The sequence below is a fragment of the Trichechus manatus genome, unplaced genomic scaffold (genome assembly GCF_000243295.1).
Source record: "Trichechus manatus latirostris isolate Lorelei unplaced genomic scaffold, TriManLat1.0 scaffold00056, whole genome shotgun sequence".
Taxonomy (NCBI): Eukaryota; Metazoa; Chordata; class Mammalia; order Sirenia; family Trichechidae; genus Trichechus; species Trichechus manatus.
This window is the reverse complement of record NW_004443992.1, coordinates 13,164,407-13,188,692: the sequence shown is the minus strand read 5'-3', so window position 1 is coordinate 13,188,692 and position 24,286 is coordinate 13,164,407. Positions and strand designations below refer to the sequence as shown.

The following is a 24,286-nucleotide window of genomic DNA, read 5'->3' as shown; positions in this document are numbered from 1 at the left end:
AACTATAGAAAAATACATCCCTTTTTAGAAAAATCTCATTTCTTTACTTGGTTTATTTCCTTTCTCTTTTTTATCCCTTCCACACTTGGAGCTCCCAGTGATTTCTTATGACAAACTCTCACACAATGTAATTAGATAGGAGAATTACATGGAGTTACATGGGGTGAGATACCGGCCCTCTGGGATCTCTGGGTTCAGAGAGGGTGCCAGGGTTGAGAGGCAGAACGAGTGGGATTGTGTATTATAAAATCTCAAGTGATTTCCTCAATCAGAAGATAAAATGCATTGTTAAGAAAGGACGTCCACAGCGAAGCTTGCATTTGGACAATCATGATCGCAGCATTGTGTATTTAAAAACAAACTGCCAAAAATAACCGTTGTCCTAACTGCTCTTTAACCTTGGTGGAAGGCGGAGGACAATCTATGGGTTGCTTTTTTCCCACTTATTTGGCAAGTACTGGGTGGAGTCCTTGGTTAAGGTTGGCGAGCGTGGGGTCAGCTGCCAGCTGAGCTCTCGTTAGCAGGACTGTTTCCATTTATTGCACCATGTACCTGGAGGTGGATCTGTTTCTGTCGTTAGAAGGGTTGTTGCAAAACACAAAAGGATTACTGCTCGTCAGTTCCTTGGTGCAATCACAATATTTCTGTGGTTCGGCGGGCAGTCCATCCGTAATAATGTTACGGGTAATCAACCTGAGGGTCCCTCCTAGGCTCAAGACACCCTCGTGAACCATAAAGAACTCTCACTCTGCTTTATTGGATTTCCAGAGACTCCTCCAGACCCAGCTGAAGCCACACCTCCATTGGGCAATCTGGCCTCTGGCCCTCTATTCACAGGACAGAAGCTGGTATTCAGGGAGAGCTCTATGTAGGAGTGTAAACTGAGAAGCGCTTAATCCAAAGTGCTACCTGGACTTTTCCAGGCCAAGCCCCACTTTCAAGCATTACAATGAGTGTTGCTGGCCATAGGGTATGAAACTGCAGAGGCCCTGGCCAGGGAGGGTGGGGGCATTGGAGAGTCCCCATAATCTCTGTCTGTCCTGCTTCCTGCCCACAGACAGTCCTTCTCCCTAAGGAGATGGTGGAAGTCGCCTGGCCAGGAAACACATTAAATCGCACTTGTTCAGGCATTCTCTTTACTGGGAAGGAGGTTTGTACTAGCAAGTTACAGGGACAGCCCTTCTTACTCTATCCTTACAACACTCACACAAAAAAAAAAAAAAAAAAACATTGCCCCTAATTGATTCCAACTCACAGACACCCTACAGGACAGAGTGGAACTGCCCCATAGGGTTTCCTAGGCTGTAATCTTTACGGAAGCAGATCGTCACATATTTTTCACGTGGAGCGGTTGGTGGGTTTGAGCCACCGATCTTACAGTTAGAAGCCAAGTGCTTAATCACTGCACCACCAGGGGTCCTCGGACAATACTCACAGGGAAGGAAATTGAGTTCAGCCATGTTCACTTACTGTGGTTCCCAAAGGCATCAAACTCTCTCCCCTTATCTTTGAACAGGCTGCTCTCTGCCTGTACCATCTCTGACACACACTCCACCTTTGCCTGGCTAACCTCAGCTGAGGAAACTGAGGCCTGGGAAATTGTACAGCTGAGGAAACTGAGTCTCAGGAAGTTTAAAAAGATTCAAATCTAAATCTGCCTGATCCCAATATGACACTGCCTGGCCTCTGTTACAAAAACTGATGTTTAGAACTAGAAGCCTGAATCATCAAGAAAAAGTTGACTCTCCTTAATGTTGGTTTTCTTCAAGAATGGGAAGTGCAGCACATGCTTTAGAAAGAATGTATCAGGAAGTTTTAAAAAAAGAACTTTTGGAACTGTAAAGGACATTTAAAGTATCTGGAAATGTCACTTAGATGAAGCAGCGTTCTTTAATGATATATGGTAAATAGATATTGTTGTGTAGCACATAAGACACAAAATCATTAAGATTGCTTTCTTATAAAGTTTTCCGCTTCAGCAATGTCCTTTCACGCCTTCCTAGGGGTTTTTGCACTTTGCGAAATATGTTTTACAAGGTACCCATTTGGAAATTACCAATTCTTAAAAGAACTCAAACTCTTCACTTTGGTTTTACTTGGTGGAGCCTCTGGGGTGGGCTGGGATGCCACACCTGGCTGAGGGCTCATGAATAAGCTGCGCATCACATGCAAGTCAGCGTTTTAAAAAAAATACACATACATTTTTCATTTCAGAAGTGGAAAAAATGCTCAACTTTGTGTGTTTCTAAAACCAGAACACTCAGCCCGCTGGCTGATGACTCAAGGGAAAGGCCTGTCTGCCAGCCGAAGAAGCAGCATCCTCGTTACCACCACAGAGATGAAGTGGCTTCTCCCTGTGTGTCCAGACAGACTTGAGGCCTGCCCTTTTGTCCCTTGGCCACATGAACCCAGCAGTACCACAGCAGCCCCAGAGCAGTCTATGGGTGCTGGGGGCTGGGATCTCCACAAGTGGCCAGAGGGAGGACTCAGTGGAAGCTCACCAGAGATGGTGGCCTTGGGTGGCACTGACTCAGGCAAAGTTGAGGCTTGTGAGTGAAATTTTCCAAGCAGACAGCAAGCTTGAATGGAACAAAATTAACAAGTGGCAGTTAAGGGGAAAAGGCTGTCGGGTTTATTCAGCAACAGCCTCGACCTTTGCAATGTAGATTTCAAGGTACAGAAAGTAAAGGGTTTAGGGGCCACTGCCCTGGATAATCCTTTCCTATCAGGGCCCTGTTCCCAGCTAATCATGCACGTAGGTAGGAGTGAGGAAAACATGAGGGCAGGCATGCTGACCACTGCTCTTTCTCCCTAGCTGGGATGGCCCTTTTTTGTCTGACTTTCTTACTCATTTCCTCTTTTAGCTAGTGTCTTCCTGCTGTGTTCTATCAACAGCAGGACAGTTGAGGCAGTTTTCTTTTGGGAAGTATCCACCCTATGGGCATGGAGAGCCGAATCCAATTTGGAACATGTGCCCAAAATGAAAGGAGAAACGAGGCTAATTTCCTTTCATAGTAAGTGCTTTCCAAACCCAGGAGCTCCCGTGGAACAAAAATGGAGTACAGAAGAGAGAGGGAGGGCGGGAGAAAGAGGGCAAGAACAAGACAGAACTTCCAGGACTTCAATCAGATTAATCGCTCCTTTCACAAGAAAGTAAAACAAGGAGGTGGGGGAGGAGAAGCCAGTTTATTCTGAATGTAAATAAATGGCCAGGCAGCAATGTGAAAAAATACCTTGAGGAGGGAGAAGTTGAAGGAACCAGATTTGTCTTTCAAAATACAAAAAGTTAATAAGAAAGAGAGAGAGAAAGGAGGAGTGGAAGAGGAATGGGGGAGGGGAGGGGAAAATAAAAGACAAGGTTAAGCAGTTGAGGCTTAACCCCAAACAGAGCCTGACGATTGGGGCATTGAGGGGAAGGCACTCCCAAAAGATTTTTTTCTGACCTTCCTGATCTTTTAGGTGCAAGTCAGAAGCATGGGATGGGGTAGTGAGGAGAAAAACAGGAAGCTACTTAGTAAGGATGATAAATCAGAAGATAATCTGCAACTCACCACTTCCCCTACTCCAACTTCAGCAAGAGGCAGCTTCTTCGTCCCTTCTGTTGTCAGAGGCACAACAGGGATCAAGTCATGTGAAGGTAAGGGTTACCTTCCAGCCCACAGCAGGGCAAGGGCAGGTTTTTCTGACTTTTCATACTTCCCAATATGCTTTCAGCCATGCTCACTAGTTCCCGAATTTTTCCTTTCGAAAGCTGCGCCTTCCCCCATCTGCCACCATAAATACAATATAAGATGACCTCTTAGCAATTTCCCTGGGAAATCTGCTGGCATAAGCATTAATAGAATTTGGCCCTCAGTCGAGAGAGGTGCTTAGCCAAATTTCTCTGAGCTCAGACCCAAGCTTTCTGTACATTAGGCTTCAGTGTGTGCCAACCCCCTGCAGCCCAGCCAGAGGAACCAGGACCAAAAACACCTTATGCAAAGAAGCTCTTCGAACAGAAATACTTGGTAAAGTTCACTGTCAGGGACTCGGAAGTCTGCAGATGTTGGGCAAATGTATCTGGTGTGTGCATTTCACTGAGGCAAAGAGGAACTGATGAGTTACCCTATGTTATCCACTGGGTCGAGGGTGGATCTGGGATTAGAAACTGTCTTATGACTCTTAGTCACATGAAGCATCCATCCGGGAAAAACCCTTTGCTTTTCAACAAAGACTACCTCTTGTTGGGAGAAAACCATTATGCAGGTGCAAAGTAGTCCTAGGAGGATAATAATGGCATCAATTCACTGAGCCTCACAGTGTAGCATTAGTTAAAGAGGGGCCTTGTTTCCTCCACGAGGAAGCCAAGGGCCAGACCCAGGCCTGCTCTGAAATACGTGCTAGGAGTGTCGCCTGCTCCTTGCACCTTTCCTGCCAGCTGGACCCCTTTCTGAATTTTCAGTACTCCCACTGCCTTGGTTACAAGGAATGCTCAAACTATTTATTAATCAGATGGGAGCGCTGAACACCCATCAGAGCAGTGGCACCTTGTAGGTGCTTGTTTGGAGCAGAACATGATTATTGGCTCATTCTTTTCTGCACAGAAAGCTCTTGCTCTTGTTTCAGTGAGGAAAGACTTTAAGATCACACCCATTAGATAGTACAAAACCTAGCTGTCTCTGAGTTAGCACCAACTCATGGAGACTCCACGTGTGTCAGAGGAGAACTGTGCTCCACAGGGCTTTCAATGGCTGATTTTTCAAAAGATCACCTGGCCTTTCTTCCAAGGCACCTCTGGTTGCACTCAAACCTCCAACCTTTCAGTTAGCAGCCGAGTGCACTAACCATACGCATCACCCAGGGTTCCCAAACAGCGCACAGGGCATCCATAATCTTGGCATTCCAACGCTGCTTGCTCCCCTGCCTTAACTTTTAGGGGTCTTAGTGCTTACATGGCGTTTCTAAAGCACTCAGAAACATCTAAATGTCCACTTGGTATCTCCTAAGTCACACATTTCCAAGGGGGCAGAACTGATGTAAGACCAGCTGAAACACCTCAGGTAACTTACTCAAGCTCTCTGTGTTTCAGTTTTCTCACCTGCAAAATGGAGCTAGTAATGGCACCAACCTCCCAGGTCTGCTGGGAGAACTGAACGGGATTAATATTTGTAAAGCAATTAGAACAGTATTTGTTAAATAAATCCGTAAGACCAGCTTTGAGATTCTAACCTATGCAGCACAGAGATCAAGAATCAGTATGAATCTTTGATCTACAAGTATAGACTTGGATGTTTTACTCTCTCTTTCTACAAGGAAACCAGCTGCTTCTTTGTAAAATAACAGCCTGATCCTCCAAGGCTGGAAGTAGAGGAAGTCTCTGCTTGGGATCTAGCTACTGGTTCAACGAAGCTGGTGCGGTTCCTATATGTGGTAGCAGCCGTGGAAAATGGGGAGATCTCCAATGGAAGGTAAATCCCAAAGTCGGGAAATAGAGTTTTGAAGTCCACCTTCCTGCCACCACATGAAAATGCTTCCTCCACCACTAGTCTTCACAAACAGGGTGTTATTCTTTACACTTTTCACCCAAGAAGGCAGTCCCTTGGTTAACGTGCTGGGCTGCTAACTGAAAGGTTGGAAGTTCGAATCCACTCAGAAGTGTCTCAGAACAAAGCCCTGGCAATCTACTTCTGAAAAATCAGCCATTGAAAACCCTATGGAGCATAGTTCTACTCTGACACACATGAGGTTGCTATGAGTTGGAATTGACTCAAGGGTAACAGCTTACGGGATCAACTGGGCCTCTTTTTCCCAATGAAAGAGAAAGTCACATTGATGTTTTCCTCTAGGATCAAGACGTACCATTGGTTAGTGGGTCCTGGGGCAGTGGGTGCTGATATTAGGTGACAAAGGCAGCAGGAGTATCGGGGAGACAGGTGGGTAGTGTCAGTCTCATGGGTACTACAGTGGACTGGGATAGTGCTTACTTGCAGTCATGCTTCTCGATTTCGAAGTGAGGGTTGAAGTTGAGGACAATCTTCTGGTTGGGTTCGGGGGCATAAACAATCCACTCGCAGTTCTGGTGGGAGGGATAATCCTGGGGATAGCCTGGGGAGGTGATGTAGCCAGCATCCTTGGAATTCAAACGACCTCCACAGGGTGGGTCTGAAAGAGAAAGCAAACAACCTAAGAACTTCAAATATGTTACCGCTTTTCCCCCCTCTCCTGTTTCTCTTCTCTACCGGTGGCCGATTAAAACTCTTTTACAGACCTTTTATGGCAGTCTACAAGGCTAACCTACTTACTCATTCAGTGGAAGAGATATTTTAGCTCACCCACCCCCCCAACACACACACACACACACACACACACACACTCACTCTCCAAATGGAAATATTCCAGAAAACGGTCATAAATATTCCTGATTACGTGGTCTGAGATTAGAAAAACAAGAAAGCTGCAAATTTAACATGCTTCCCTGCCTTTTCCTGTCTCCCCTCTTTGGCCCATCTTCCTTCTCTCGTTCCAACCTCCCATCTCTATCTTTATCTCATAAATCCTTCATTTCACTCGGTGGCTCCCAGGCCAGCCCAGGCAGCCGGCAGTACAGGCTCCGGGAACTGACAATAGTGGTTTTGTGGTGCCGACCCACAAGCCAGCCTGGTAACAATTACATGGGATGCGGAGGAAGCACTTTCAGCTTTGGGCCAGAACCCACCCTGGAGGGTGATTTCCAGCTTTTTTTTTTTTTAGAAAGAAAAAGCAAAATCTCTAAACATTTAATTTTGCATAAACCACAAATTCTATTTATTATTTCATTATACACCGAGTGGAAAAATCTGTACTGGAGAATCCACTCCCTCCAACCTCAGAGTTTTCACAAAGGTGCTTTGTGCTGAACGGACTCGTGTGTTGTTTCCATGCTTTTCTGCTCACTGTCCCTCCTGCCTGGTCACCACCACCAGAGTGTGCTGCTGCTTTATCCAGCTGTCACCAGCCATTTGCAAGGTGGCTGCAGGGGAGTAGCTGACTCTCCCCTACCCAGCGGTACCTGGCTGGAGGTTAACAGTGCCATGTGGGCCAGGAAGGAAGGGGGGCGATCGTCAAAGGCAGCAAACGTGGGTGATGACATTTGAAGAAGCTCACATATTTGGGAGTAAAGTTCTGCAGTCCCCAGGAGGGGTTCTTGGGAAACGGGGGGTTTTGCTTAATGCTGCAGCAGAAAAGAAGACAGGAAGGTACGAGAGAAATGGAAATATTGAGAAGCCACTTGGAGGCATTCCTGAGATGTATGGCTCTCTTAACATCAATCACGATTTAATACCGCCATCTGCACGGAGCAGCGTGGGCCCGTGAATTATGTATTACGGCTCAGCAGCCACCCTCCAGGATGGGGTCTTTCTCCTGTGTTCTCTCTTTGAGGCAAAGGGTCATGCATTTTTTAACTCTACAGGTGCACTTGACTATTCCCCATGTTTGTTGGCATTATTGTCTTCCAGATCTCTGCTTTAGATTACTGCTTGACAGGCTTTAAATGCATAAAAGGTGGGCACGCCACACAATGGTGGTTGGGACACACAACTCCAAACCAGTAGCCTTTTAGGCACTGCGCCTTCCAGAGCTCAAACTGTGCCATGCTGAACTGCCAGAATCTAATGGATTCAGGTTCCATTTCCTACTGGGTGGAAAACAAAAGCAGGCCACTTCTCCTGGCTAGCAGAGACCACATCATCCTCTACCTAATGACAGTGCACCCTTCCCAGTCCAGGAGGACAATGAGCCCATCCTCACACCCAAACGCCAATGAGGCCAGCCCTGAGGCCCCAGGCTGCCTGCTCCTCTGCAGCCAGTCCCTGTAGGCATTCCAGGTGCCCACACCACTCACCCACATTGGGCACCCAGCATCTTCCGGAAGTTTTCAGATCGTGGCCCATTGCTCCTGGCTCATGAATGTGAAATAGGGCCAAAAGTGGTCATCTGAGAAAGCAGAGGAGTAGGTACTTAGGTCACCAGCTGCTCTTGCCAAGCTAGCAGAAGAGCAAATCTTCTACTAGGTAGAGTTTCTTTAAGGTCTCTGTGTAGCGCAAACCATTGGCACGCGACTGTTAACATAAAGGTTGGCAGTTCAAACTTACCCAATGGTACTGTGAAAGAAAGGCCTGACGACCTGCTTCTGTAAAAATTACAGCCAAGAAAACCCTATGGACAGGAAAGGATTACCCAATAAGCAAGGTATGCACAGACTTACTTGTGCTTACTTACTAATCTGTAGTGCACAATTTCAAAGTAGTAGTGCAAAAATTTGTAGTGCACAAATTTCAAAGATGTGGTGAACCCATGTGAAATTGTGCACTACAGATTAGTAAGTAAACACAAGTAAGCCCATGCATACCTTGCTTACTGGTTAATTCGCCCTTGCCTATGGAGCAGCTCTATACTGTAACACTCGAGGTCACCAGGAGTTGGAAGTGACTGGATGGCAATGAATTTGGTTGGTTGGTTGTTTGCTTTGTTTTGTTTGTTTTTAGAGCTCCTTTGCCAGTTATTTTGCAGAAAACTGCGCCCATAATATTAACTACACCCCCAGCCATACGTTTTGACTTGGAACTCATCAGAAGAAACCTGAGCTGAGCTCCTGTTTAGTAACCATTATGATTTCCATATCATCCATACTCTCCTCCTCCTTTCCCCATCCTTTCTCTCCTTCTCTCCAACTACTCTTGAAAGAAAAACTTCTCCCTCTCAATTCCTCACACCCAAGATTTAAGCTCTTAGTAATTAGAGACCAGGCAATGGTCTAATTGCTGTCAGTAATAAAGACCGAAAACTTCCTCATAGGAAGTTTTTATTTCTCATTCACAACAAAAGTGATTACTTCCCCACTTAATTTTTTTTCAACTATATATATCCCATAGCAGATAGTCTACATTTTCTCTGTTCAAAAACTTACTTAATTAAGCAAAGGAAAAAGAAGTAGCCCATTTCTCTTTTCTGTCCTTTCTTTATCTTAAGAAAATCAAGGCATTTATTAAAGTATCTGAGAAATCATAAAAACATCTGCTTTGGTTGTGTGTGGTTAACCTCTTCAATACCCAAACATTTATATACTCAACATTCTTATTTGGATCGCACTCACACGCAAAAACACACACAAACACAGATACTGAACACACATCAGTTACATATACATATTAGTAATTCACACTTTAGTCCTGTACACACTTTCTCACCTTCTCACAAAATATCACACATCATTTGCACAGACGTATATCCACAAAGATAAATACTAGAATTTCCATCTCTATTTTTCTTGGAGAAAACAGTTCTTGAAATCCGTAAGTAAAAATTGTCAAGAAAACATACTTAATCCTTCTACACCTCCTCTTGATAACTGATCTTTCATTTCCAGGTTTGGGGGTTTCTGAAACACACGCATGCCCCGAATTGAAATTAGGTAGAATTTCTTCTGAAGAGCTCTATTAAGCTTCACTTTGGGGGCCTTTATTGTGTGTTCCAAAATGAAATTCACACATGCTTTCTGTCCTGTTTTAGAAGAGTCCAGCCCAGCCAAAGGAGAGTTGAACTCAAGGGCAAACCCCTGAAGGCCAATCTCCACACACAGATGGGAAGTTGACCCTGCTGAAGTTTGAGCTACTGGGCCTGTTTGGTGAGTTGACAAGGGCCTTCATTCTCCAGCTATTTCATGAGTACCTTTCACCTGGGGCAAATCCATTTCCCAAAAAGAAGTAGCAAAATCCAGGCCTGGACTGTTCAAGGCAAGTTTCCTCTACATCAGGGAGAATTGGGCCAGGCCAAGCCAGATAAAGACCTGAGGGCCAAGGATGAAAGGATTAAAGTGACACCACTAGATGTAATTTGAAAGAAAGAGAACAGTAAATTATAAAGTGTGAGGAAGTCCAATGAAGTTCTGACTTGTTTCTCCCATAATGACTCCTTAGGTGCTTTTATTTGAAATGTAAACGTCAAATAGTTTTAAATCTCTCTTTTTCCTGGTTTGTTTGTTTTTAGTTTTCTTTCAGGTGCCCTTGCTTTGCTGGTGGGCTGAGCACCATCTGGTGCTGCCTGGCAGTAACCCGGCCCAGGATCTGGTAGAGGATTATGTATTCATCCATTTATAATTCTAAGTCACTTGGCCAACTTCAGAAGGAGCTCATCCTAGTACAAAATCCAATTTAAGAAAAATCACAGGTCCCTTGGTAATTAGGAGACTCTGGGTAGCACAAAGGGTTAAGCACTTGATTACTAGTTGAAAGGTTGGCAGTTCAAACCTACCCAGAGGTGCCTTGGAAGACAGGCCTGGTGATCTGCTTCCGAAAGATCACAGCCTTGAAAACCCTATGGAACAGTGCTACTCTACACACATGGGGTCACCACGAGTCAACGACAACAACATGACCAACTCACGGTGACCCTATGTGTGTCAGAATAGAAGTGCACTCCAAAGGGTTTTCAATATATATATATATATTTTTTTTTTCCCCCAGAAATAGATAACCAGGGTTTTCTTCTGAGGCATCTCTGGGTGGACTCAAACTTCCAACCTTTTGGTTAGCAGGTGAGTGCTTTAGCCATTTTCACCACCCAGGGACTCCTAGGAAGTATTAGGAAGGGGTAGGGATAAAAGAAGCTTTTAAAATATCTGTGCTGCCTTTTAAGGAAATTAGAGTTGTTTTAAAGAAACACAGTATGGCCTAAACTTGATGATAATATTTGCTAAAAACCAAGGCCTAACTGTAGTGAGGACTCTTAAATAATCAGAATTACAATGGCTTACAATGGCTTACCCCACAACAGCCAGGGACTCTACTTGGTGACACTGCTGGCAGCCCTGGGGTACAGAAGAACAATCAGATCAACTGGTTAGTCGAACTGAAGGAAAGAGTCCTTGGCAAAAACAGGGGAACTTGGAAACTGGCTGGGTGGGGGGTTGGTGAGTCAGCCTGTTGTCAGAGGTGGATCTGGGGTAATGGGACTGGGTTATCACGAAAGGGAGAGTATGACATTAGCAAGAAGAAGGGATGCAACCTCTGGATCCTTAACTCAGTGTGACTTTCCTGAGTCTCAGCTTCCTAAACTGTAAAATGAGTGGACTGAATTAAGTCTATAGCTCTCAATTTTCCTTTTAGAGGTAGTACTTTTTATTTTTTACCTCAAGCAAAACTCTACCCAGAACCCCAAGGTTCAAAGCAGATAAAAGTGGAGCTCTTCTTGGGTGCTGGGAGAGAGGGTAGCCAGGCCCCTCCCTTCATCCCTGAGGGGGTTTCTCTGCAAGGACATCTGGGGCCTTCATGGAATATGGTTTGAAGCCCACTGAATTAGATCTTAACTCCCTTATTACTTAAAATGACATAGAAAAGAGAAAGAGTAAAAGGATCAGAAGACATCTATTTCTTATATACACCTGAGGGCACTGGGAGAAGAAAAGCATTTGGTCTCATTTCCCCTAAAAATAATATCCTTTATTTACTTTATAATTTATCCTTTATCCACAGCATAATTCCATCCTGTCCCTATTTCCACAGCACTGTTTTCATTTAATTATTAGTAAACTCTTTCCCCTACTTAAAAAGAGAGAAGTTTGTCACCTTGCCACTTACTCCAACAGGGCAGTTTACTGGGAATATTATGGGGCAGGGAGTAAGAGCCTTATAATCAAGTCTGGTCTCACGACTGGCTAGCTGTGTGACCTTGGGTAAGTTATTAAATGTCTCTGAGCCTTCGTTTTCTCATCTTTATGAGGTGAGAGGAGAGTGATTCTAAAAATCCCAGTTCTGTTGTTATGTGCCATCTCCGATCCCAACTAATACTGACCCTATAGGACAGTAGAACTGTCCCACAGAGTTTCCAAGGCTATGTCTTTACAGAAGCAGATTGCCATATCTTTCTCTTGCAGAGCAGCTCATGGGTTTAAGCCTGCTAACCTTTAGGTTAGCAGCCGAGAACTTAACCACTATGCCACCAGGGCTTCTTAAGTCTGTTCTAGCTCTGTATAATTCAAAGTCTGTATAATGAGGTGCTAAATGAAGAAGAAAGTGGCATCAGGATTGGAGGAAGACTCATTAACAACCTGCGATATGTAGGTGACACAACCTTGCTTGCTGAAAGTTAAGAGGACTTGAAGCATTTACCGATGAAGACCAAAGACTACAGCCTTCAGTATGGATTACACCTCAACATGAAGAAAACAAAAATTCTCACAACTGGACCAATAAGCAACATCATGATAAACGGAGAAAATATTTAAGTTATCAAGGATTTCATTTTGCTTGGATCCACAATCAATGCCCATGGAAGCAGGAGTCAAGAAATCAAACGAAGTAGTGCATTGGGCAAATCTGCTGCAAGAAACTTCTTTAAAGTGTTAAAAAGCAAAGATGTCACTTTGAGGACAAAGGTGCACCTGACCCAAGCCATGGTATTTTCAGTCGTCTGGTATGCATGAGAAAGCTGGACAAAGAGTAAGGAAGACTGAAGAAGAACTGATGTCTTTGAATTATGATGTTGGCGAAGAATATTGAATAGACCATGGACTGCCAGAAGAATGAACAAGTCTTTTTGGAAGAAGTACAGCCAGAACGCTCCTGGAAGCAAGGATGGTGAGACTTCATCTCACGTACTTTTGACATGTTATCAGGAGGGACTAGTCCCTGGAGAAGGACATCATGCTTGGTAGAGAAGAGGGTCAGTGAAAAAGAGGAAGAGCCCCGACTGGATGGATTGACACAGTGGCTGCAACAATGGGCTCAAACATAGCAACAATTGTGAGGATGGTGTAGGACCAGGCAGTGTTTCATTCTGTTGTACATAGGGTCGCTATGGGCTGGAACCAACTGGAGGGTAACTAACAACAACAACATAAAGAGGTGCAGAAGAAAGGCCTGGTGATCTTTCCATAATGGTTACAGCTGAGAAAACCTACGGAGCACTTCTACTCTATAACACAGGGGGTCACCATGAGTCAGAATCGACTCAACAGTAACAGATTTTTTTTTTTTTTTGGTTTTATAACAAAGTGGGGGAAAGATCCCATAACCCATAGATTGAACCAAAAATTAAAAAGACTCTCTACCCTCCTTTGCTGGGTAAGCTTCAAACAAAACTTCAAGATTCTTTGGATGAACATGTCTGTCTTACATTATGGAGAGTTCAAATGTCTCTTTTAATCACATTAGCTCTACTGACGTGGTTTCTTTTCTTAACTGAGTCTGTGGCTGCGTATTTATAAATATTATGGATGCACAGTTCTGTGTGTGAGCATGTCAACAACAGTGATGCATGAAAAGAAAGACCAAAAAGAGTTTCTTCAAATCCCTTGCCCAGATCATCTAAGTCCTTTGCTCAGCGTTTTAACCAATTTTTTTTTCACAAGCTCTGGATAAGCTGCTTTTTAAGAGTTATTTCTGTGATCTGAGGCTGGATTTTGTTTTATTCAAAGCGACTTCAGCCTGTCACAAGACAGTCTCATAAAATCTGTATCTTGGCTTAAGCTGGGAAGAAATGAGCCAATCCATCAGCCCAGGAATGCGGCTGTTTGACCACTTCCTAAGGCAACTGGGAAGGGATGCAATCTATTCAATTTATGGGGCCAGTGGCAGTGAAGGATACACTCCTGAAGGAACAGCAAATGGAAATCTCTGTGAACTTTTGCAGTGATAAAGTTCAAAATCCGAATAAAAGGGCCGTCAGGGAGGAAAGGAGGAAGGGAAGCAGAGAGCGGGAGAGGAAGCCTGCACATGAGTATGAGTGGCAGTGTGGAAAAAGGAGTAAGGAATGAAGCAAACTGCCTCTTCAAAAACACCTATGATGATTTCACATAGGAAAGAACTGCAAATTGGGTTTGGGAAAAAACAAAAAACAAAACCGAACCCATTGCCGTTACATGGCGACCCCGTATGTTACAGAGTGGAACTGCTTCATAGGGTTTTCTTCACCGGAATCTTAACAGAAGCCGTTCACCAGGCTTTTCTTTCATGGAGTGGCTGAGTGGGTTCGAACCGCCAACCTCTAGGTTAGCAGCTGACTACAAACCACCCGTACCACCAGGGCTCCTAAATCTGGAAATACAGCCTTTGAAAGGTCGCTTTTCCTCAATCTGGATGCTAAAAACGAACGCTTATTTAATGGTTAAAATCTGACTTTGATGTGATTACCTTCCCTGACCTCAAATCATGCCACCTGTGGTAACCTTATTATTTGTCATCTTATATCATAAACAAATGCAATTCCAATAGGGCAGCCAATATAATATCATTAGTTTATATTTATGTCCTCTCTTTCCCAGCCCTCGCTGCAAATGCAATTTTGATACCATTGATGAGAGATCTGGGATTACAATTCCTGACCATTTCAACAGACATTTGGGAAAGGAAATAGAAGAATCATTTTGAGGTTTCTCCAAAAGAAAAAGAAAGTGGTGGGGGGGAAGGCAACACAATATTTTTTCATTTATTTTGATTAACTGAAAGCTTGTGTTGAAACGTCAATGGCTCCCCATTGGTTAGTCAATGAAATCCAAACCCCTTGGTCTAGTAATTTGGGCCTTGCATTTAGTCATGCTATTATTTCCAACCTTGTTTGCAATTTTTCCCCTCCACACATTCTAAACTATAACTTCTGAGTGTTCCTCAAATACAGTGTCCTGTTCTCTGCTTTCACCGTTCCTTTCACGTTGGATGCCTTTCCCAGCTCTAAAGCTCATTGATCCTCTCAATCCTGGCTCAGATGCCACCTCCTCTATGGAGCCCTCCCTGATCTCCCATACCAGGAGTATCTTTCCCTTCTCCATATCTCAAATGCTAAGACTGAAACTCTTTAGCATCTTCTAAGAGATGGCCTTATGAGTTCTATTGGACCAAAAGCAACTTTCTTTCTGATTGTTCTTTATAGGATCAAACCCAGAGCCTTTCCTAAATGTTAGACTCAATTTTGATGAATTAATGAATTAATAATTGACTAAGGAATACAAAAAGTATCACTAGGTATCACAAATCCTAAGAAAGTGTGATTACAAGTTGTTCTGCTTCTTCAGCTACTACCCTTCCTGCCCAACCCACAGCCGTTATTAAACACAAATGTTTTTTAATGGTGAACAGAGAGCTTAAATAACTTGTATGGGATAATAATACCTAATCCCAGGTCAGGGTAGAGTTAGTGTGAACTATTTCTCCGAGGACACACTAACCTTAGATAATATGACAAAGTTAAAAGGGTACTTACATTTTAATTATGATAATAGTCAAATTAATTTATCTGAGGGTTTTCTTTCTCCCTTACTATAACCACCAACCCTCCCAAAGGCAAATTCTAAATATTTGTTGTCAGTAGCACCAGGAAGATACAAACTATTAGTTTATCACCAAACTATTAGTTGGTTGCAGACTTTCTCTTGCTTGGTTTTAGCTCACATCGTTCTACTCAACTCCTCCCCATGTCCCTTCCCCTGGTCCCCAATATGCCTTTTGGGCATACCGGTTTTATTTTCCCCCTTTATCAAAACAATTGTTATTACCATCCAGTCCAGTAATTTGCAATTCCCTTTATCTTCTTCACTGAAAGACTCACTAGAACCTGGATCACTGCTTATCATGGGATCTTAGGAGGCTGTGAGCAGGGTGTCACTGGACATGTGTATTATGCTGGCCTGGTCAGGAGCCTCATCCACTGCAGGCTACTGGGGAGGGCTTTCCTTTTGTTATTTCCAGCCTTCCTCCCCTTTTTCTGCATCAGATCATGGCTCTTTTATGAAGACCCACAGGGAAATGAGATTATTAAGAGTCTTGCTGGGTAAAAGCTATTTTGTCTTTAGGACGCCTTTTTTTTGAGTTCAGCTACTGAGGGGCCTTAATGCCAGAGTAGAAGTTATTACATATTCCGGAGAGCGCCTTAAACACAGCGTTCCCTACTGAGTACACTTTCAGGAATGAAGGGTGGAAGGGGAGGAAAAGGAAAGGAAAGAATAGAGAAAGAGGGAGAGAGAGAGAGAGAAATAAAAGTAGAGGCAAAAACACTAAACGCATAAGAACAAGGGGAAAAAAAAAAGAAGATGTAAATCTAAGATGAGACGCCAGCAGAGAAGATCTACCTGTGAAGAATAGTGTGGTGAGAGATAATCTGGTGCTTATAAAACACAGACAAAGGTTTTAGTGGGATAAGAGCTGAGAATGAATAATTATTTATTGCCCCCGCCAAATCTCATAAAAATAACATAAACTTACCACAATGGATATAGTGTGCTTTCTATGATCATGAGATATAGTGAATCCCAATAAAAGCTGTCTTAAAAATTAAGTGATGTCCAAATAGGCTTAATATGTGCCAAACAGTATTCTATGTACTCTGACATAGCACAATAACCCTATGAGGTAGTATGATTATTACATACGTTTTACAAATAATGAAACTGAGGCACAGAGAGATTAAGTATGCTAATCACACAAGATTCCTTGGATAGCAGAGCTGGCCAGTGGCTGAACTGGCTTCAATGCCTCAGAAGCTAGAAGTCCAGTGAGAGTTCCTCCCAAAACTTTTCAGTTACAAACTTATTCGGTGACATTTTAGGGAAAGACACACATGTTGCCTGTTTGAAAATCCCTTTTTCTCTCCCTGTGCCAGTAATCTTTTCTCTCCCTGTGCCAGTAATCTGTGTGAACAATGAGAGATGTGTCTAAAGCTGGGGTGTGAGTGGGCTGGAAGCACTTAACACCTTCTCTGCTCCCAGTACACATACGCGCTCCTTGTCATCCTGGCCCTCTTTCCTGTGCTCTGGTAACCCGGGAGGATAGGATACTTGGGTTTGAAACCCTGTGTCACGACACTGGAGGGTTGCTGGCAACTCCCCTTTCTCTCCTTTCTTCTCAACCCCACTCTTCCCTATACTAAATACCAGATTGTTATTGTTCTACTACGTCGGAGCAGCATTTTCAGAAATGGGGGATTTATTTTTATAGCACAGCTGGTCTGCCAAAGGTCACATAATTTGGCAACATTCCCAGTAGTTAAAAATTAATTTCTCCTTATTAATACAACCAAGGTCCCCTAGGATCGGAGCTCAGCCTTATCTAAACTTGACAGCTTCCTAAACCTTTAGAAGATGCTTTCTCCTGGAGGGCCAGCCATGACACAAGGCCACTGTGTCCTGGAATCCAACCCCACTGAATCTGGCTAGGTAATGAAACCACTGAGCCTTTGGCCATTTCTCATCAGGTCAGATGAAGTTTTGAAAAATGCTATAGGCTCTCCAGGATAAATTTCTGCAGCATCGTCCAGGAATGAGTTAATTAGGGAAAAAAAAAAGGCAAATTCCTTACCTGGAAGAAACAGAACATAGACTGACTTCTGGGAATCAAAACACATTTCTGCCACTCAAGAAGGGTACCACAAAGATTGTCCAGGGGCAAATGATGGCCAGACAATAAATTACCTCAAATATGTTAACGCCCACTATTAATGTCAATTAATCACTGCCCACACTTCACCTTCTAAGTACTTTCTCATCAGTTCAAGAAACTTAAAAAGATACTCTGCTCCATCCTTTAAATAATAGGATCTCATCTCTATTTCCTAAACTATTTCCAACTAGACCTTTGGGGAATATACCTGAAAACTCTCAATGAACTTGGCTCTGAATTCTGTGAACTTAGAATCGTTCCACACTTGGGTCATCCAAAGTCAGCTCATTCTCTTGATTGCTTTCATGAAACAGTGAGTGAAATGAAAAACACCAGAGTAGAGGCCTTGGAATCATCTAGCCTGTGTTCTCTCTCCTCTTAGGAGTCTCCTGGACTCCCCCCTCCCCCACCAGGTGCCTCCCCAACTGTTATTCTCATTCATGCCTCATTGCATGTAAATTGGCATTTGGACTCCTTTGCTTTTTCATACTATGAAGATAGGAACTGGCCTTTCTGTTGCAGAATGTGGACTTCATATTGAGCAGTGGGAGAGGAGAGCCATTTGGTGGACAGTCAGAGTTCTGTCTGGACAGGCCAGGTTCCAGTCACTGCACCCTCCCAGCCTTTCATTTTGCCAGTTGGGTGCTCTATGGCTTAACGTCTGAGGGCTCCAAGGGATGACATAAAACTCAAAATGCACAGTGCAACCTGGGTATTCACAATTCGAGCAGGCACATCTTGGACAAGTAGGGGCCTCCGCTGAAGCCTTCTTGGGGAGCTCTCTCCTTTCCACTGTTTTGCACTGTGTGTTCTGTTGGCAAATGACAACGGCTTCACTACCTTTAGTGGCTGCTTAGGGGGTAGTTTACTGGGCACCCACTGAATGTGGGCATTAGACCCGAGCCCAGAGCAGCTGTCTGTGTAGAATCTAGGAGTTTAGAGTTTTGTCTTGCAAATCATTATGCCTGCCCACGGCCAGCCCACAGATTGGGGAGACAGACTAAAAGAAACCCTCTTGAAACCCCGACCTGGCGCCTAGACTGTCATTCCTTCTCTTTCAGGATTTGTTTGAACCCAGACCTGTTCCCCACAGCCAATTTACACCCCTTATCTGATCATCCAGTCCAGGCAGAAGGTTGAATTGACCACGTCTGCCCGTGTCCATGACAATGGTGTTAAAGCCCAAACACAGATCAAAGCTTTCCTAGAGGTGGGGGTGGGGGGTGGGAGGGTGGTTATACGGCCGGGCTCTTTTGGCTAAGCGCTCTTTTGGCTAAGAGTGGTGTGTGCGGAAGGTGGGGACCTTAGGGCTAGGCGTCGCCACCTTTTGAAAAAGCCCGCCCATCGCCAGTTTGATTGATTCCTTGAGCAAAACCCGGTCGGACCACGACTAACTCCAGCAAAAAGGTTTTTGCGTGGCCAGGCGCAGACGCATAATGGCTAGCGCCAGGGGGCTCTCCACTCGGTCTGAAACCGAAAGGAAGGGAGGGGAGACAGCTGAGCAGTGAGTGAGCACAAGTCAATAAACCAGGCGTCGATCCCCTCCCCTTCCAGAAGAAATCCTACCGGAGCCGCAGAAGCTGCAACACGAAGAGTCGGATCCTCTAAGCTCGGTTTGGAAAGCTGATTCCTGCCCGGCTGATGACTGCCAGAGGGGCGACCCCCCCCACACACCCCGAACTCCGGACAATCAGCTCTGCGGCTCTCCCCACCCCTCACCAAGCGGCGGGGCGCCCGGGGTCCTGGTGGGAACCGCTGTTGCGCCGTCAGCCCGAGGCTAAGGGCGGGGGGGCACCATTTAATCACAGCTCTCCTCGCCTCTGTTAGCTTGTGTTGATATTAAAAAGAAATCAGTCAGTGAAAATGAAGCCTTGGCCGTGAATATTTCTTTTTCTCACGTGGAAAAGCAAAGAGCGAGGCGGCAGGGGAGGGGAGGAGGGAACTCGCCTGCAATACCAGAGGCTTTCCCCGGGGAGAGCAGCGCTGCCGCAACTTAACTTTCCGACATTGGGCAGCGTCGAGGAAATGCCGCAAGCTTCTCCCTGGGGGTGTCTTAAATCAGTAGAAGTCGGAGGGGACCGGGAGTTGGAAGCGGCCAACTTCACCAAGGCTTGAGCCTCGGTTTTGCTTTCGCTGGGAATATTTTTGCCTAATAGAATGTTTATGGATCTCTCGGCTGTTTCTGCTGCGTAGCCCAAACAAATCGATGTGGCGTTAGAGACGGCACTGGTTACTGAGGGGTGGGGGCAGTCTGGGGAGGCCACCACGTCCTCACCACGTGGATACCCGCGCGCCGCGTGCTCTTCACCTGTTTCTGCGCACTGGCGGGCGCTCAGCGCCCAGCGCTTCAAGAGGAGGTGCAAATTGCGCGCGTTTCCGCGGTTCCAGCTGGCTCCTTCCCGCCTCTCTCCGCCCTCCGCTCGGAAATCCCACCCCGGCTTCCCGCCACCCGGCTCGGCCAGTGCCTGCGTCCCCGACCCCGCCAGCCCCGGGTCCCGCAGAGCCAACTCTCCATGCGCGGCGGAGGGCATTTGGCGCAGAGTAGAGCTGGGGGGCGGGGGGATGGGGGGCGCGCCAGGCTGGGCAAGCAGCCCTGAGTACCCGGGCCTGGGAGGGAGGAAGGCAGGCGGCAGCGTGGCGGCGAGAGGGGAATCTGGTGCGAGACGCCCATGCGGCCTCCCTGCCGCCCACCAGCCGCCGGGACCGCGCGCCGAGGCCGCGGGGCTATTTGCTCAATGGCTCTCCTGTGCGCACCTTCCGCCGTCCCTTTCCACTGACTCTCCTTCTTGGAATCGGTTCCTGCCGAGGGTGGCGGCGGCTGGGCCGGGCCCCTTCCCGGCCGGCGCGCACCGGGTGAGTCAGAGATCTCGATCGGCCTCGCCCTTTGCCACCCGGTGCCATATCCCCGGGTGCCAGTCGGCTGCTCCGGCTGAAAGCCTGAGGGGCCCGCGGCATTCGATTGCCTTTTGGGTGGCCTGGAGAATATTCACCCGGAGCAGGTTCCGGCTGCCCGCGCGGCCTCGTGGTGGCTTGACTTGCCCCGCGCCTCTGGGTTTCTCTGGAAGTGACGAAGCGCGGTCCCGGGTTGGGAATGGGAAGGGGTTCTGCAGAGAGCGCGGGAGGCAGGTGGCAGAGCGGGAGTGGATCCGAGCGGGTGTCGCACACAGACGTACACACACTCCAAACAGCACTCGGGGACAGATGTGCGAACATCTGGGTTGGAGATAGCCCCTGAGTCTTCACACCTCCTGCTCCACACAGCACACGAAACCTGAAGGGGTGTGTGTGTGTGTGTGTGTGTGTGTGTGTGTGTGTGTGTGTGTGTATGTGTGTAGATGCGCGCTCTCGCGCGCCAGGGCCTACCGGAGTCCGTTTCTGAATACGTAATGTACCGTCCGCACCCTCACTGCGCGCGTGTACACACACAAACTGCGCGCGTGTACACACACACACACACACACACACACACACTCACAGAGCAAATCACACAAATATACATAATTTATGCAACATCCCGGTCTGTGGGAGGTAATTTAATTTCTCTTCAAGCTGGGAATTTAGAATTAAGGCAAGAGGAATGAGAGGCACAGGGAATCTCCCCAAGTGTGACCTGCACCCATCCCTTTGATACGGTTTGCAGCTGCCCTGAAGACCGGTCATGGCAGAGGAGCTGCAAACTGGGGAGTTGAGTGGCTAGCGCATTCCAGAATCTTCCTCCCCCTAAAATACACAACCAACCTTAAAGTGGGTGTGTGTGCGTGTTGGAGGGCCAGAACTGGAGTACCAGGCGCAAAGCTTCCCTTTAGTTAAACCAAGCTCTTACAGGACCCACTAGCCGATGTATGGGAGGATGCCCAGGCGGCTGCATGGGGTGAGCTCTGCAACTGCCGCCATTGCCTTCCAAGTGCCCCGGGGTAAGGGCACTTAAGGAAGGTTTTTTTTTCTCCTCTTTAATTTTCCCTCGTTCGTCCATTGCTGGTTTCCCCATCCCTAATCACCTGTAGCAGCTGCTTAGAGTTTTGTCAAATCCAGACACTGTTTTCAGAGGGGAGAGAGGGTCGCCCTGGAGTGTGGTCCCAGGAAGGAAGGACAAGCCCCACTGGATTCCCTGAAGCCAGAGATCCCTTCTCAGGGAGTGTGTCCCTGCCACTCCCCACAAATGCTGGCCCCAGACTGTTCTGGGCCTTGGTTCTTACCTCCGCAGTCCGTCCACACACCCTTTTTGGCAGTGGTTGAGAACAAATTCCACTCAAAAGTTTCTAACCACTTCACAAGACTGAGAGACCTTAGAGGGCCAGGCATTTTGCTTTACCTAATAATAATTTTTAAAAGAACACATGATTTACTTTCCCAGAAGACACATGGATAAGGGAAAGAGAGCAGGGACCATTAACCACCGTGGTTGCCAGAATCGCCCAACCCGAAGTCCCTGTCTAAGCCACAAACCAACTTGCTCCATCAGACGAGCCCCCTGATTTCTTGAGTCTTATCCACCCATTCCACGAAGAATCTACAGCACTGAAAATCCAAACTAGTCTCTTGTCTTTCCCAAGCCCTTCAGTTAACATTGCTCAATGTAGCTAAGTGGAGGGAATGCAAATGATTTATATTTCGCTGGCTAGGTTGAGGAAACTCAAGGGAGATGTGTTCTGCTTCAAGACAGGGGGAAAAAATCCCCAAAAACTGTAATGCAAAGGCTTTGTAGTATTTTTAAACCTTTGATTCAGTCCATATGTGACATCTGAACACCGCCAAATTCTGTTTCAAAACACACGCGCGCGCACACACACACACACATACACACACACTCCTAGCAGGAGAGAAAAGTTGGGTTTTGACTGTCTTGGTGGTGTAGGGAGGGCCAGCGGGGATCTCTTTAAATTATTGAGTATTGAGGGAGCCTGCTTCTGTACTGTGCCGCGTCGCCCACTGCATTAGCAGTCGCTTTTAAAGGAAAAGCATGTTGAAATTTAAAAACAAAAAACTTTCAGGGGCTTACCTGGTTGACCTCTCACTTCATGTCCTGAAAAGTAGAGCGCTAAGAAAACCCAGGTAAGAGGAAACATATCCATTTCGGAGGAGGCTTTCTCCAGAGCTGGATTTGGAGGCTTCTTGTATAATTAAAAGTCTTTGTGTTTTTTCTCTCTCTCTTATTTTCTTCCTTATAATGTCTTCTGCAAAGGTTTCTAATGGTCAGTATTTCCCTCCTGGGTCCTGACGGCCCGTCTTCACCTTTATTCTTGCTGGAATCCCCACCTCGCCCGAAGGAGGGTAGCTCCTGAAATCAGCAAAGGAGCAAGCCGGGAAGAGGGGACGAGTTTCCTCTCAAGAACAAAACACATGTATGTTCTCTTCAGTTCCTCAAAGTGTCATTTCCTTTATCCTACAACATCACGAATATTTCCCAAAAGCCAAATGTAAAAACAATAACAAAAAGAAAAGCCAAGACTTGCCGTGGGCATCGCACGGCTCCCAGGCAGCTGTGTGATCTCAGAGGCGTAAACTGACACACATCCCCCGGCACCCTGGACGGACACGCGAGCGGAGGCACCGACCGACAGACGGCGCGAATGGGAGGCGGCCCAACAGCTCTTGCCCTTGCCGGTTTCCCCCAGCGGGAGCCCCCCCTCCGACTACACCCGCTTGGTCAGCCTCACGAGGGGAGCCTGAGGAAGGAAGCTGCTGCTGCTGGCTGCTGCTGCTAGTGGTGCGGCGGCGGCGGCGGCGGCGGCGGCGGCGGCGGCGGCTGGGATCGCCTGGAGTGAGCGAGCCCCTCTCCGAGTTCGCCGGCGCCCGCCCTCACCTCCACCTCGCCCAGCGCCTCGCCGAGTGTCTGTGCGGCTGAGGATGTGCCAGGGGCGGGCTGTGGGCTGCTGCCTCTTTTGCCTTCTTTGCCTCCCCTCGGGCTCCCCCTTGCCTTTTCAGGCCGAGCCGCGTGTGGATGTCAGAGCCGCGGCAGAGCTATCCGATTACGCGCCGGCTCAGGGCCCGCCCCTTCTGTGTTCCTGATTAAAGAGGCAGCCGCGGAGACGCGCGGCGCAGAACCGTGGGCCGCGGCACCGAATTCGGGCGGGGCGGCTTCCCCGGCCGCCTCTGGATCAAAGTAAAGGCAGCTTCTACCCGGACGCCCCTCTCTCAGCCCGCACCCCCCGCCCGCCCTGCGGCACCTCCGTGCCTGGCCGCGCCTCCCGTGCGTAACGCCCCGTGGAAGGAGCGCCCGGGGCACCCACCACCAGGGCGCGCTGCCCTCGGCCACGTCGCGTTTACCCCGAGGGAGACTCCGCGGGAAGCGGGGGAAATCCTTGTTCCCCCTAAATTCCGTGACTCCGATGCCACCCACGCAGAGCCCAACACAATGCCACGCGCCATGGCGTTACGAGAGGCGCTGGGTGGTGTACGGTGTTTGGGGTAGGAGCTAGGCGGCAGCTCAGCCATGCGTTCGCACAGGCAGCAGTGCGTGGCGGCGACACACACCGTCAGCCCCTGGTGAATTAAACCCCAAACACTCCCTGCGTTTACTACTCAGATCCTTTATTGTGTCCCAAACGTGCTTCTCTGCTCTCCTGCTGAAGATGTAGCTATCCCTCCGCGCCTAACTTGTAGCTATCAGAAGAAGAGCAAAGACTCTTCAGGAAAGCATTTTTTGGGTAATTAAATTTGATTCCTTCTCCCATCTCCCCCGGCCCCCCGTACACGTACACGAAGGGATCTCCTTGAAATGCTACCATCACTACTTCTGTTCACGTTTTCCCCATGGAAATGTGGTGGTCACAACGCAAGAGAAAGAAAACTGCATTATGCCAACTATTTTTAAATGGAGGTGTGAAAGCTGTTTAGAGGGAACGGCAAGCTAACAGTTGGGGAAACACTTGTATCTTTGTTTCTGAGAATGGCTTTGTGGA

At 46.9% G+C, this 24,286-nt stretch overlaps 1 protein-coding gene and 1 long non-coding RNA gene across 3 annotated transcripts in view; one reads left to right on the top strand and one right to left on the bottom strand.

Moving 5' to 3' along the window:
• The window catches only part of NRP2 (neuropilin 2), a 126,193-nt gene extending 103,125 nt beyond the window's left edge, over positions 1-23,068 (bottom strand). For both annotated transcript variants that reach the window (XM_004378255.2, XM_004378259.2), the window contains exons 1-2: positions 22,384-23,068; positions 5,964-6,141 (exon numbers count right to left, since the gene is read on the bottom strand). In XM_004378255.2, the coding sequence (XP_004378312.1) occupies positions 5,964-6,141; positions 22,384-22,456 (251 nt within the window). In that variant the 5' untranslated portion in view covers positions 22,457-23,068. The remainder of the gene's footprint in view (positions 1-5,963; positions 6,142-22,383) is intronic.
• LOC111820922 (uncharacterized) lies at positions 2,730-19,301 on the top strand. The gene is made up of 5 exons (XR_002824424.1): positions 2,730-3,014; positions 3,460-3,637; positions 5,293-5,447; positions 9,529-9,643; positions 18,939-19,301. It is a non-coding gene; the product is annotated as an uncharacterized LOC111820922 (long non-coding RNA).
• Positions 23,069-24,286: the final 1,218 nt, after the last annotated feature.